Genomic DNA, 16108 nt, shown 5'->3' with positions numbered 1-16108 from the left:
GAGAGCTATGAGGTCTCCACACAAGATCCTTTCTTCTGGAATAAACTAAGTTCCCTGAGCCCAGTTCCCCAATCTGCTCCTCATGTCTTGTTTTCTAGTCCCTTTACCAGCTTCATTGCTCTTCTGTGAATGCATTCCAGCAACTCAGTGTCTTTCTTGCAGTGAATGAACCAAAACTGAACACAGTACTCAATGTGTGGTATCACCAGTACATGTAGAAGGGTACAGTCACATTTCTAGTCCTTCTGACCACACTATTTCTGATGCCGTTGGCCTTAATCCCCTGGGCACACTGCTGGCTCATGTTCAGCCGGTTGTTGACCAGCACTCCCAGGTCCTTTTCTGTCAGGCAGTATTCCAGCTGCCACACTTCCCCAAGCCTATACCACTGCATGGGATTTGTGTAACACCTGTCAGGAAGTTTTCTGTGGAACTCTGCTCATCTAGAAATTACCATCAAACAAATTACAAACTGTAAAAAAAAAAAAAAAGTTTTTTACAAAGGATAATGGTATTATCTGTTGATGATTATTAGTATCTTAAAATTTACTGAGTAAAAACCTCACTTTCAATTCAAGTAGTATGTGGAAACACTGATGAGAGGTACCTGGATCTGAGATATTCTGATCTGAGATATTCATCTTTTCTTCTGCTGAATGTTTTGGATTTACTGCTGCTGAATAAGCTAGTGAAATTCAGTGAAAAGATGTGCATGGATGAAGAACCAGTGGACTGTACTTCTGAGAAAGCAGTCACACTCACAGCAGTCACACAGTCACACAGTAGTGAATGTTTAATTCCTTTGAGGGAGAAAAAAAAAAAAAAAAAAAAAAAAAGTAATTATCCTGAGGAACAGAGAGTCTTTTAGTGATGTATCTCAGAATTCAAGAATTTTACAGTTTAACTGTAAAATGTAAACTGATGGAGGATGTCCCTTCAACCTATTACAGACACAGTTACTAATGAAGAATTGTTCTATTATGTCTTTACCATGACAACAAACTTGTGTCATTAAAAGTGTAAAATAAACGAACCAGCAAAAAGATTTAATGTTGCACAGTTTGGCTTTTAAACTGATGATTGTCCAGTACTGTTTCTTTGATTTTATTACTATTGTTTGTTTATTTAGAAGAAAAAAATTAAACCATATTCATTTTCCATATTTAAAATACTACTCATTTTATAGTTAAAATTCTTCTAGAGTGTACTGAGTTAAAAAGTAGAATACAGAATACTATATCATTGCACTTTATGTATGTTTAATAAGTGACCCATATGTTCAGCTGTGTTAGTTTGGTTAAAAAACATCTGTTTTTGTTATCCTTCCTGTTTTGTTAATGTCAAAATACTTTTCCACATGAAGAATAGAACTTCTTAGTTACAAAAAGCTACTTCTTAGATTTCTTGAGTAAAGCCAGTGTTTGTTTCTTATAAAGCAGAACATTATTCCTTTTTATAATAACAATACCAGATTACCTTTACATTTCAGTTAACAAATCATACAACAGAATTGCTAGTTTATGGTGTGGAAAAAAAAACACATGAATTCCACTGAAGTACACAAGACTTTCTTCTGGTTTCCTTCACTTTCTATCTTTCTTTATGTTGTTGGAAAATACTGTTGGAGACAGAAGTTACTGAAGAATTATTGCAGCTCTTTGTTTCAGCAAAGAGCATCCAAACTTCAGATTTTCCAAAGAAGCACTTCTAGTGCTTTATTTCAGGCTTAGTGTAAAAAGGACTTTTTAAAAAGTACTCAGTATAGTTTCTGTGATTACTGTTACTGACTTTTTATTTCCACTTTTTTTATCTCTTCCCTCAAAGATGAGCATATTATTCTGAACATGACAAATGTTTCTGAGATGACTTACATGAAAAAAAAAGAATGGAGATTATGTGCAAACAGAGTGGCTCAAATGGAAACATGGTTTTACTCAAAATATGTAAAGTGGAAATGTTGTCCATTGTGAGTCTTTAAAAGTTTTGCACAATTTGTATAAATCATAATGAAAAATATCTTTAATCTTTTTTTTTTTTCTTTTCTTTTTTTTTTTTATGTCAAATAATAACCCAGTAGGAAGTGATTCAGTCAAGGCACAATTTACCCCCCTAAGTATAAACTGGTTTAGGAAGACAATTTTCCTTAGCAGTTTGTCAGTTAGCAACCAACATATCTTCTGAATCAGATAATGCTCTTTTTGGATTAATTCTGGAAGACACTGTTATAAAAATTAGGACTAAACATATTTAAATCCCACCGGTTAAGACACATACTTCCTCTGAGGCCATTTATATGTGGTCTTCCAGTGGGATAGACCTAATGGATTCTTGCATTTTAAAACCAGACAATGAATTATGTCATAGTTTATGTTTGCATTGACCACATTCATCTCTTTAATGTCTTTCATGGAAGGCATCAACTATTTGTTTTAACTATTGTGCTTTATTGCAAGCTACAGCTTGTCTGACTTTTACTTCTAATATTATATCTTATTACGTTCTTCTTATTATGCCCTTTTGTCCTCAATGAAAATACCAAGTAACACTGGGCTAGGCACTAAATGTTGTGGAAGACTTTACAAATTTTGAAATGTTAACAGCAATCTCAAGGTGAGAATGCAAGTTCTTTTGTAACATTGAAAATTGCTTACCAAGAGATCTTCAAAATATCAAAATACAATTCATGCCTGGCCATGTTTTCTTTTCGCAGAGATTTTGAGGTTTGCTTTTGTCATATCTTATTTATATGTGTCTTCTATGGTTAAATGTATCTTCTTACATTTAAATGTACATTTAAAGACAGTGTCTATTAGCCTCAGAAAACTTCTAAGTATATCAGACTACTAAAACGAAGTTCCATGGTCTGAGATTTAAAGACCTTTTAAGACCATTTAAAAACCTTATTTTTTCTTTGAACAGAATTTTGTTTATTATAGTCCATCATATCTGCATGATAACACATTTTATTAAGAGAATCAATGTATATATTTTTTTAATATTTCATCCAATCAAGAAAATTATTTTTTCTACCTATGGTGAGTAGCATACAGTTCCACAGTTCTGTCCTCTGACAGTACTGCATCTTTGCTAGCAGGATTCTCATGCCAGTAGTTCCTGTAGCTAGTGAAAAGCAAGGGGAAGCAGTAGGCTGACATTTATTCCATTTAAACACTCCAGAACCCCAGAGGTAAGACCCCAGGCTCTTGAAGTCTACTGCAGGCAGTATAGAAAGAGGTGTTTCTACAGGACAATTCAGGCTGCAATCTCCTTTTTACTTTGCCTTTGTCTCTGCCCATTCACTGTAAAAGAAGCATTTGTAGTAAAGCATCTTAATGTAGGTGTCTCAGTGATTTGTAACAAAACAAGGCAGTCTGAGTCTCTTTATTTGTGAACTGTTACTATCTTTCTCAGACACATACCATCACAGTCTTATGTACAGATCAGTTATTGGCAAATTTCTTATTTTGCAAATTTCTATTTAGTCCATGTATTACCTGTCTGTCTGAATCCACCTTTTCTGATTGTTCTTTGTAGTCCAAAGATATGTGGTTTTAATCTGCATAACTTTCTAAAACTATTTTTTTTATTATTTTTCTTCTGAGAAGATTGTATTTGCTTTTTTTTTTTTTTCCTTATTTCAATAACCTAAGGTTCTCCTTTATTTTCCTGTTCATTTTTTGTACAGAAAATGAATTGGTCTGCTTATAGCTAATTTGGGCAAATTTTAGGTAGACTGAAAAAAAAAAAAAGCAGAACTTTAGGCTGATTTTTAGGCTGATTTTTCTAATTTGCCAGTACTGATAAGATGTTCATATACATATATAATACATATATATATATATATATATACACACACACACACAAAAACTTCTCGTTTAAGGCTTTCTGAAAGCTAAAGCATTTTGTCCTGCACCTCTCAGCAATGACAATTTTCTCCCTTATTCCTCTGAAATGGAAACCAAGAACTAGAGTTGTTCATTTGGCAACTTGACACTTTTAAGTCCTTAAAAACTACAGAAATGTACAGGTCCGGGTACTTGAAGGTGCCCTGAACATATGTTTCTCATATTTATCAGTGTAAGGTGCTAAATCCTTCCCAGGATTTTGGTGCTTTGATTGTAAACACCAGTTTAGGATTAGAAATGAAGAATAGGCAATTGTGCTTTTGTACCAAAGAAAAATCTAGAGAAGACCTTAGCAACTATTAAAGAAAGGTGATTTTTTTTTTTTTTTTTTTTTTTTCAGAAATGACTTCCAAAAGAAGCTAAAATTTCTATGGCATTCAGGAAAAATTTAAGCAACAGATTGCTTTAAGAAAAAATTTCCTCTGACCAAAACTAGTTCTTTTTCCAGTGACCCTTCAAAGTGACCCTTTTCTCATCACACTAAATATAGAAGTATCTAGGGGTAATCAAAAATGTCTTCATGGCAAGTATCTTACAGACACAGCAGTCTGTTCCCATCTGAAAGAGCTTAGTTTCTGAGTGAGCAGCAAGACGTTTGTGTGAGAAGCAGCAGAACACACAAGAAGAATGAACAATATGTTGGCAGCCAGTATCATGTAGTTCTTTAGGCCTGCGTTTATTATAGGAGGAAGGGAATAAATTTAATCAAGGAGGGAACACGCTGAAAGGAAGGAAAAGAGAAGGAGAACTGATAAACTGGATAAACTGTTCAAGAATGATTTGCAGGTACTGCTTTCAAATTGAAAATTAATCAGGGCTTTTTTTTTCCCCATCTTCATTAATATCAAACCATGAACAAACTTTTTTAAAGTAACAGAGAGATTATGTCTTATTTAAATATATGAAAAAACAATAAAAATAATCTAAGATACATATTTTCATATAAGCACAGAGCAACCAATATATTACCAGTGATAGGACCTGCAGAAAAGGTCCAGCTGAGGCAGGGGAAGTTTAGGCTGGACATCAGGAAGAGGTTCTTCACCGAGAGGGTGGTTGCACACTGGAACAGGCTCCCCAGGGACGTAGTCACTGCACCAAGCCTGTCTGAATTTAAGAAGCGATTGGACCGTGCACTTAGTCACACGGTCTAACTTTTGGGTAGACCTGTGCGGTGCCAGGAGTTGGACTTGATGATCCTTAAGGGTCCCTTCCAACTCGGGATATTCTATGATTCTATGATTTCTTTAATTTACATGGAACAAGAATTTTACATTTGTTTTTCACATTGCTCAGTTCAACAGTGTTTTGAGACTCTTTCTTGGCTTGAAACTTGTGCAATGATTTGTGTTAATACTTTAAGTATTTGGTATAGGTACTGCTAAATTCCAAAAGAATATTTGCTAAGATGTTACTGCCTTTTTGAATAAACTTGTTCTGCAGCATGTTAAGAGAAACATCAGAGCAAATACCTTCTTCCCCTATTCAGTTGCTTTCATTGCTCATTCTGCTAATACCAGACTTAACTGGGATAATACATCCATGGGATCCTGTTATTCAGCTTTCCATTTTGTTTTGTTAGCATACTCTTTGGTTCTAATAGTTGAACGTGCTGTTGGTTTGTGAAACATCCTGGCTTGCGATGACTTTTTGTTTTTAAAGCTTCTGCAAACAGAAATAAGAAAACTTCTATTTTCTAATTCTCTCCTCTCCAAAGCGCTGTTCCATTTATTTATTTATTTTATTTTTTTAAATGGGACTCATTTCAAATACTCACTGTTTTTGGAAGGCTAAATAATAACTGGAAAGACATACTTCATCCTGTGAAGTCATCCATTTTGGATCTTAGGAGAAAATTTCTGTTATAATTGTTCTCAGGCTTGAGACTTCTACTCTACTGAATAAAGTGTTTTAGTTCTTAGTGACTGGTGATACCTTCAAATCTCTTAACTTTGTACATAGGGCTGGTCAACCAATAAAGAATGCAAATGTTCTTCAGGATTTAATTAAATATTCTCTTTCAAATGCCAAATATAACAAACCTGGAATAGATGAGAAAGCAACAGGCTGTTTTTTCTATTATTGTTTTCCTCCATATGTAATTATCTCATTCCAAAAGAAGAAAATAGTTAAAAGCCAAAAGAGTGGAAATTTTGGATATGAAAAGGACAGTTAAAGTAGTAGTGATACATTTGTGGAAAAAAAAAATAATCTTTATTCCTTTGTTTCATATCAAAAAAAGCTGGTCTGTGAATAATAAAATTTTCTACTTCCAGCTGACTTAAGTATTGCATCCCTCAGAGATATTCAGTTGCCTTCAAGCTGATTCCATAGGGATATGCCTTTGCCAATTCAGAAGATACTGTGAAAATATATTAATTGGTGATAGTATGGTTTGTAATGTTTAATTTCTTGCTTAATTTCAGACTGTAGAACTAGAGGACAGTTTAATGCATTTTCATATCACTTTCGGGGAAGACGTTCTCTTGACTACAGCTTTCAAGAGGACAAGCCCTTGAAGAAAATGAAAATTTCCAAAACAGTAAGGTGAGTAAGGTTTTTGCTTTGTTTTGTTTTGTTTTTAAAGTAAGAGAAAGCATTTGTTTTCAAAATAGAATGAAACTGATGTATTTCTTTATAAGTGCATACCACTTTTTTTCCAGTCTCTGCTTTCTTCAGTTTATCATTGATGTATTTCGTTCTGAGACTTATGCACGCATAGCCACTACAAGCTCAAAATTATTTAAGTCTCTTTGTGTGTGACACAGTGTAGTACTTCCTCCTGTGCTGTACAGGAAAAAAAGCTAGTATTAAGTGTAATTTGAGGGATTTGGAATCCCACAGCCCTGCTGTGCCTGTAGCAACCAAACTATATTGTTTCCTTTTCTGCTCAGAGCTGCCAGGTCCTCCTACAGTAAGAGGAAACCAAGTGTAGATAACACCAACATAAACATTTATTATAGAGATTAATAGAATTAATAGAGATTGCTTCTAGTACCTCAAAGAAGCAGTGGAGGGCAGGGGTGCTGCAGAGAGACAATGCTGTTTATAACTCTATGGTCCTCAAAATTCAAGCAAGGTCCTCAAAATTCAAAATTCAATCCTCAAGCAAGGAAGTAAACCACAATGTCACAAATAATCTACATAGTGTCCCTACAGTTTCCTAGGAACCAAAACTTATCTTTGATTTAGTGTGATGAAATGGAGTTCTGCTTGGACACTTTATAAAGAAAATAAATGGAGATCCTTCACTCTCTTATTTAACCGAACATTCTTCATTGTTTCCATATATATGTGTTCTTTTAGCAAATAAAATTATCTGCTTGACTGAGAAGAACATTGGTTCATATTCAGCCAGAATCTACCCACTCAAGGCAAGGAAAGTATCTGGATAGATATTTAGAAAGTTATGTTTATTTCAGCAGTTTCAAATATTCAAGTGAATGTACTGAAGATACACCAGCATTATAGTTCACTTAATTGGTAGGAAGTTGTTCTGAAGAAACAGAGCCCTTAGATGTTAAGGGTAAAAGGTTTCTAATCTTAAACAAGAAAAGGCAGTGGCTAAGTCTAAGCTTACTTAGAGACAATAGAAGAAGAAAAGAAAGACTCATTGGAAGGAACCCTCGAATGAGGATGTTTCATGTGGTTATGCAAGTGAACAGTTAGAAGCCATTGAATTTACAAATTAATGTAATTCATTTTTTAAAAAAATTAGTCCCATAATTATATAAAGCTGCAGAAGGGTTAAATTGCATAAAAACGTAAGCAAGAAAATATAAACATGTATCTGAGAAACAGCTTGTTTTTGTTAACACGCTGTTGACTTTTTCAGAAATGAAGTTCATAGATCTACAACAGTCAAAGCGTTAATTAGGACTACAAAATTGTAAAGTTACAATACTTTATTTAAAGCATAAAAAAAGCTAGAGCAACACCATTCTTTTAACATTCTTGTCAATTCTTATGCTCATTGTATTTAAATTATGTTTCTGGTGAGATCTTTTTTTCTTTTTTTCCTCCTCATTTTCAGTAACATAAGCAGGTGGGGAAGATTAAACATTTAGTTATAAAATAGCAGCTGGTTTACTTGAACTTTGGCATGTTATGTTGTTTTGAGTTCTTTTTCTTTAATTTAGATGAAAAAGTATGGGAAACTAAGTAGCTTGAACACCTGCCAATAAGTGCAGTTTTAATTTATACAGGAAGATAAATCATGAGTCCTAATATAGAAAAGAGTACTTTGCCTGTTCATTCTTTGGGTATCCCTTAGCTCTGGGGAAGACATGCTAACAGAATAGAAATGCTTGTATGGATTCAGAGATCTTAATGTAATAAGTGTAATTAGTGTTTTCCTGGTTTTGAATACATTAGTTTTTTTAAATCTTGCCAAATAATGTATTATATATTATAGACAGTTCCTTTCATAACTGTATACATTTTTCCCATCAACAGAGAGAATCAAGTAACACAGGTTAGTGTTGTATGACACTTACCAGGAAAATGCTAGAAGTACTATAGTCAGAATACTCTAGACTTGATAGTCTATGATAAACAGCATTCATTTCAAATGTTAATTACGTTGGACACAGGAACGTGTCTACATCTAAAAGCGCTTTTTCCCACCTGTTTGCAAAAACCAACTTCTTTTTAAAGACATTTCTTTAAATACATTGTTTGCTAATGAGTAAATAGGAAAAAAACTATGAATCGTAATGTGAAAGGTGAATTTCATGTTTTGAAGTAACACTTTTTAAAGTTCTTTCAGTTTAGTCTGCTTTCCTATTTAAGGCTCAAGAGATTCTAAGGCTCTTTTCCCAACGATTTAAGGTGATGCTCTGCAGTGTCACAAATGACAACTTAGTGTTTCCCCATGCATTGTATACATACATTATTCTTCTCAGCAGAAGAAATTCATTGTCACTAGTGACATCAACAGTAATCCATAACTCACCTGACCTGATGCTGTCATCAGCACTGGTGGGTCTGGTATACTGTTGTGGCTCACTGGTGTTCAGTGTGGCCAACTGCCTACACTTGTTGGTTCCTCTTTACATTTGTGCTAAGTGTTCTAAAATATCAAGACAGATAGAAATAAGCTAGGTGAATTGACATGGCATCAATTTCTTGCAGTTCTATGAAACAGAGTAAATATTTTCGTAATGCCACCTCAGCATCTGATGAAAATGCAAACATGCCCATAGTGAATGACTTCAAAGAATTTGTTTTGGAAATGCAAAAAACTATTTCAAGCCTCAGAAACCAGGTAAGGTGCTATACAGAACAGTTTCTAACTCTAGATTTAATTTATAATGTTCTCCTAACATCACTTGTCTTATGTTTTTAATATTTAGACATCCACTGCAGCCAAAAACCACCACATAGTATCTCAAACAAAACACAACACAGAACATGGTGTGTGATTATTCTTTATTTCTATATTCTTCTGAAATCATATTAAAATATAATTTGATCTATTCTATAGATCTTTTTGACTTTTGAAGCTGAAGCTTTCTGTAACCATTGAATTCTAAACATGAGGTTAATCTTGCCCTAAAAATTTGTGTGTAGTTGAAAAAAAATCTCTTTTTCTTATCTGAAATGCAATGCATAGTGCATAGAATCAGTGCTCTAAGTCTATACTCTAAATCTAAGTCTATGCTCAGGGAATAGAATATAAGTAAAACTATGATTAAAATGTGGAGTCCATAAGAAATCATATGCCAGATTGCCATGAACATAGTTAAAATCTAGATCACTTACTTTTACGATGCAGCATAGCTTCCTTATTCGGAATAACTCAGACATAATGACTCAATATCAAAATAATATAAGAACTTGGTTTCAAAAATGGATACTGTATAGGACAGACAAAAATAGGCCAAAGATTTTGCCTAGAAAAGTAAGCTTCAGCTTTTCAATGTAATTCATAAATATACATCATGTATTTATTTACATAGCAGATTGCTTCCATCTTTGATGGCATTATTTAATCTTTGTTACACTCATCATCAATGAGCGCTCTGACAGTGGAAGTGCTTTGGTAGGCCAAGTTAAGTCTTATTACATTTCATTCTGTTTTTCTGTCTTTTTTGGATGTCAAAAGGACCAAGGGATTTTTAAAGATGGTTCCTTTACTGTTCTCAAATGGCACACAACCAGCTAGCTATACTAATCATATAACCCCTATTTTTCATCATTAAGAAAAAAAATACAGTCAAAGATCCAAGATAACTTTTTTAATTAAGGTTATGGGGTTTTTTAGCTCCTTCTCATTCAGACTTTTTGGAAAGTTTATATTTGCCTTAGTATATATATATGTTAGATGTAGTTTGCATGTCTTTGTATGTTCAAGATGTATATTCCAATGGTAGGAAAGATGTATCCTTTGTTAGTTTTCCTTTGAAAGTCTGCTTACATATTCATTACACATTTCCAGGTTTTTAGCATTATGCAAAGTAGATAGTCAAAAGAAAAACCCAGACAAGTATTTATCATGCATGGCATAGCATAAGAGAGAAGACAGAATACCTTGCACAAATAAAAACTTTGCTTTTACTCATTTTTTTTAATACTTACAGATAAAAAAACTTGAATCACGCCTCAGTAAAACTGATTGCACTGATGAAAAGGGTAAATCATATTCCAGCAATGAAACCTGGAAAAGGGACCCTTGTACTGTGTGTGAATGCAAAGTAAGTATGTACTTCAGTTATTTGGTGCAAAAAGAGATTCTGCTCTCATATCCCTGCCCATTACAATGTTTTTAAATCCACTTCTTGTTTACATTTATTATATTTCCATTTTACTAAATATTAAATATTTTAATATTTATTATATTTCCATTTTTATGGATGGTACTGGTAAAATTAGCTACAAAATTAATTGCACTTCTTGAAAAAGTCTATTAAAATCCTTGAAAAACAATAAAAGCATATCTAGCTTATTGCTAAATTTTCATTTTCTTTTACTATGTTAGCATTTTAAAAATGTAGTCAAAGAAATATGGGGGCGGGGGGTACTTGGCATCCTAGTTTCATGCCTGAATGTTAAATAAGATGACATACTGTTCAGGTATAATGTAGAAGGTATTATAAGGCATAATAAGAAGGTATAATACAAAAAGCCTTCTCAATATCAATTGATACTGAAGTAAACTATATGAATTTTTTTTTAATAACCAAGATCTTAGAGAGGATGAACGAAAACACATGCTTCAATAATGGGAAAAAAGATACTTCTTGATTGGAAAATGTAGCTAAGTATGGTCTGGTTTCTTTCCTTGTTTTCCCGACACAGGTTGGTCAGATTACCTGTTTTGTGGAGTCGTGCCCGCCAGCTGACTGTGAAGCTCCTGTGAAGATTAAAGGAGCTTGTTGTCCAGTCTGCTTAAAAGAAAGTATTAATAAAAAGAAGCCATAAGTCTTCTTTTTTTTAGATTTTAGGGTGCATACTCTTTGTATCAATGCCTGCTGATGGCAAAAACTACAGGCTTAAAACAGCAAGAAATCAAGATTACAACATTCTAATGGTGCTGTAACAGTATAACATAATGTATCATTGTATTTTCTGCCCATGAAGGTAATCACAATGCAAAAATTAATGAAAGGGAAACTAGCAAACAGGTCAAAGTTAATTGTGTGTTAAGCTTCTCAGGTTAGACAAACTAAAAACTGGTGCTACTTTAAGAGAACACTGTCAGGTAGTTTTAGGTATCCAAAATGACTGGGCTTCAGACTTAGGCTAAAATGAACACTTTTTTCCCCCATCTATGATTAGTAATGTTGAAAGTTCCATTTTCAGTTCCAGTCTGACTTGAAATTTAGCTCTTTATTATTACTTAGTAAATGATGGGAAAGCAAAAGGTCACTCACTGTGCCCAAACCAATGCGATAGAGGACCAGTTTCTGCAAACCACATATGCATGGAAATGCTGTTGAATCACACTATCATTTCTACATACGGACCATCAAGAAAATAGAGAAAAACAGAGTGCACCTTTCAACATTCTCTTGTTCACTGAGCAAAATTATTCAATATTTTTGAACTAGAAAGGCTGGAATTACTAGGGGAACATGAGTAAATGTAATTGAAAGATAGAAAAAGCAATTGAATGTATATTACAGGTATAATTGACAGTGTTCCTCATTTTAGGAAAACACACATGGCAGAGTAGCATTTGATCTTAACATGAGCATAATCTTTATGTCAAAACATATGTAATTGCTTGGCAACTTGTTTTTGTTTCATCTATTTTAAATCATTGTAACATGACCATCCAGTCCCGTTTCTAAGCATGCTTCTCTTAATCTCAGATCAGCTCACATATTTGTATGGCCCTGTTTTGAGAATGTGAAACCACGTCACATGCCATTTTATATACAAAAATACCTACTGACTTTCTGTGCATATTGTCAATAGACATATGTTCCTGATTATATTGTGGCACTGTTTGTTGAAAAAAAAAAAAAAAAAGAATCTAAATCAAGCATCATGATTAATTGTGGATTGACTACTTTTTCTGACAAGGTATTTGATTTTTATTTTTTTGTTCAATTTCATCTAATGCATATATATTTTTACCTCATATTTTTATCATTCATGTTAAAAATGGTCTGCCAATGGACTTTAGTTCCCATTTAATAAATGTTTAACATAATAGAGTATATGTCTACACTAGCATTTCAAAGTTGTATACTTTTTAGAATACAAACTGCATATTTTTGACCAGGACTTATATATTATATTCAGTGAAGGACAACTATCATACCTCATTTTACAGTTTTTTGTTTGTTTGTTTGTTTTTTGTTTATTCAGAAATTATTCTTTCCCTAATTACTTAATATTTTAGAATTTATGGCTCTGTCCTTAATTCCCAAGTTAGGATTAACATGAACCAAGCTCTTCAGGTTTTCACTGACTTCTGAATTTGTTGTTCAAACTGAGGGAGCAGAGGTCTGGAATCAAAGAACTCTGCACAAAATTTAACATTCTCATCTTAAATATTTCAGATTATGCAAACAAACTGAATACTTAATTATTGCATGGTAAGTCAAATACCTGTCTAATAACTAACCTAGCACAACAAAGTAAGTTCCAGTATTATATTTTGGCACATAATTTCTCTGATTACTAACATTAATAATTTCAAATTTGATAATCAGATACCATGCCACACATTCAATCTCTGGTGTATCTTTAAAGCTTGCTAAAGAAAATCATTTCATACTATAGTAAGAACAATATGTACATGTGAGTGGTGTGTTAAAGATGTGTGGTAGAAGGTACACATAGAACTGCAATTTATATTTTTTAGAATATTTTAATTGATTTTATATACAATGTTTTGACTTATGTAATTTTCTATTTTAATACTTTCAGAAATTGTGTGTGGCGAGCATGTTTGAGTATCATATCTAGAGGCTGTCATTCCTGTATTTCTTTGGTACTCTGGTATTTTGTTGACTTTTACTGAGAGTCCAAACCACATGTCTCGTCCTGTAAGTCCAACTCAGATGGAACTCCCATTGACCTATAGCAGGAATTCCTCAAAGAGGAAGGATTGCGGAGCTGAACCAAATATAATTTAACTGTCTAAACAGATATATAAATCAGTAATACATCCAGCTGGTTACTACTTACATTCTTTTATTCCAATTTTATATTAAATAAACTTTCTCAAAATTTCCACGTATTGGAGAAAAGAGTTTCCATTTATACATTATAAAATAGTAACATATATCCGATTGTTCATTTTCTTCGGCCTCCAGAATAAAGAGGGAGGTTTTCTTCGATGTTCACTGTTTATACATATGGTATATAAAATGGGCTTAGGAGTCTGGATATGCTTAAATAAGTGTAATTTTGAGTTATTTTCCACTGTCCACCTGATTATAAACCATTCAGGAAAAACACGTCTTTATGCACAGTTTAAAGTGTAATCAGTCATGGATTGTGCTTGTTTTATTGTCATGTCTGCAGAATCAGCATTAATTTTAACATTTCTGAAACAGTGGCCAATGGCTAGATGACCATTTTCTCAGTATCCACTGTGAGAATATTGCTGTAATATGTTGCAAAATTTACATATTTATTTTCTTTTTTTAATGTTACCTAAAGCAAAGTCTTTGTTGTTTTTATTTTAATCAGTAAATTTACCAAAGAACTGTTTGCACTGTATAATGAATGCTTTTCAGTTAAAATAAAATGGGCCACATTTCCAAGTAAACATGATTTCTTCTTGATAGATATATTGTTTAGATTAACTGCTGAAGATTCCAGGATGCTGAGAGGGTAAAGACAGTCATGAAACACATGTGCTTGGTGCAGCCCTGAAATTAGTCTCCTGTACAATAGATTATTTTTTTTAGTCATTAGAATTAAACTCTTGATCTGCTACTGATATATTTTGAGAAAGATTCAGAGACTTGAAATACTCTGAGTAAATTCACTTTATTCCTTTAGGTTGAATTCAAGTAAGAATCATTTGGTTGCAATATGATTAAAGTTTTCATTACAGGGAATGACCTCCCATACTCAGTAACTTTGTTTTGTAAAATAATATTCTGCTGCCATAGTGCAAGTTGTTATATGATCTAAAATCTTTTTCCTTGTGTTTTCTTTCTGATCCCCCTGTAGCATTTGTCAAATCAGTAATCTTCACAGTGAGAGTTTTAGACATTCTGGGGCTGTTCCTTGGCTTTGTGTTGGAAATTAAAATGAAGTATCAAAAGCTGGTATATTTGAGTAGTTTTATCAAAACTTACACATTATTGTATTGTACTTTTCTGGAAATACATTAAGCATTGTGCATATGCAGTATAGTACGATTAGAAAATTACCATCATGAAGAAAGACTACTGCTTTCTTATGGTCTCTCTCATCTACAATGTGGGGTTTAGCTTAGTATACTTCTGAATTCACTACACTGATTTTTATTATGTACAAGAAAAATAAGACCTGGTATGTGACAAAAGCTTATTAGATGGAATACGTGAACAACATATGACCATACACACATATCTCTTAACACTGAAAGATCGTGAGTTTGTGTTAGGTTCCCGGTGGAAAGCAACAATGTTATACATAATAAAACTAAAGAGAAACAGTAAACTAGTAAACATGTTACTAGATTTTAGATTACTAGATGTTAATATTGCTGTAATCAGCTTTGCATTATGATGTACCTAAAGAGGAGATTGTGCTGAGTCATGAAAAGAATCATAGAATCATAGAATATCCTGAGTTGGAAGGGACCAACAAGGACCATCAAATCCAACTCCTGGCACCGCACAAGTCTAAACCCAAAAGTTTAGACCATGTGCACAGTCCAATCACTTCTTAAATTCAGACAGGCTTGGTGCAGTGACTGCTTCACTGGGGAGCCTGTTCCAGTGTGCAACCACCCTCTCAGTGAAGAACCTCTTCCTGATGTCAAGCCTAACCTTCCCCTGCCTCAGCTTAACACCATTCCCAAGGATCCTATCACTGGTATTTACAGAGAATTGGTCACCTTCCACAAAGCACGAGGAAATTGTAGACTGTGATGAAGTCCCTCCTCAGCCTCCTCTTCTCCAGGCTGAACAGGCCCAGTGACCTCAGCCGCTCCTCATATGTCAGCATTGTTGTCTGCTAATACCATATTTTAAAGCAGACAACCTAGCAATATTAAGCTTTTGTTTTACAACTCTCCTGGATGCCTAGTTTCATGCTGTGGTTGCTTTCACACACAGAATCACATAATTTCTAGGTTGGAAGAGACCTCAAGATCATCGAGTCCAACCTCTGACCTAACGCTAACAGTCCCCACTAAACCATATCCCTAAGCTCTACATCTAAACGTCTTTTAAAGACTTCCTGGGATGGTGACTCCACCACTTCCTTGGGCAGCCTGTTCCAGTGTCTAACACCCCTTTCAGTAAAGAAATTCTTCCTAACATCTAACCTAAAACTCCCCTGGTGCAACTTAAGCCCATTCCCCCTCGTCCTGTCACCTTTCTTTCCTTTTTTCACTCTTAGCCTGATGTGACATAGCAAGGAAACCTCTCCACCTCCAACGTAGTTTTCCTTCTGTTTTCTGCCCAACATATTTGCTATCCACCCTCAGTGTTAGCATTCCAGCCCCATAACAGACAGAGCTGAGTACAGATCAGATATAAGTTACAAAGAATCTGAACAGTTGTGCTTAGCAGAAAAACTATGAA

The 16108-nt window shown here is 33.9% G+C and overlaps 1 protein-coding gene across 3 annotated transcripts in view; it reads left to right on the top strand.

Moving 5' to 3' along the window:
* PXDN (peroxidasin) overlaps positions 1-12383 on the top strand; it is an 81667-nt gene extending 69284 nt beyond the window's left edge. For all 3 annotated transcript variants that reach the window (XM_072036405.1, XM_038176243.2, XM_072036407.1), the window contains 4 exons: positions 6332-6452; positions 9039-9171; positions 10487-10600; positions 11205-12383. In XM_072036405.1, the coding sequence (XP_071892506.1) occupies positions 6332-6452; positions 9039-9171; positions 10487-10600; positions 11205-11327 (491 nt within the window). In that variant the 3' untranslated portion in view covers positions 11328-12383. The remainder of the gene's footprint in view (positions 1-6331; positions 6453-9038; positions 9172-10486; positions 10601-11204) is intronic.
* Positions 12384-16108: the final 3725 nt, after the last annotated feature.

This window comes from Anas platyrhynchos, chromosome 3, assembly GCF_047663525.1.
Source record: "Anas platyrhynchos isolate ZD024472 breed Pekin duck chromosome 3, IASCAAS_PekinDuck_T2T, whole genome shotgun sequence".
NCBI lineage: Eukaryota > Metazoa > Chordata > Aves > Anseriformes > Anatidae > Anas > Anas platyrhynchos.
This window is presented reverse-complemented; position numbering and strand designations above follow the sequence as displayed.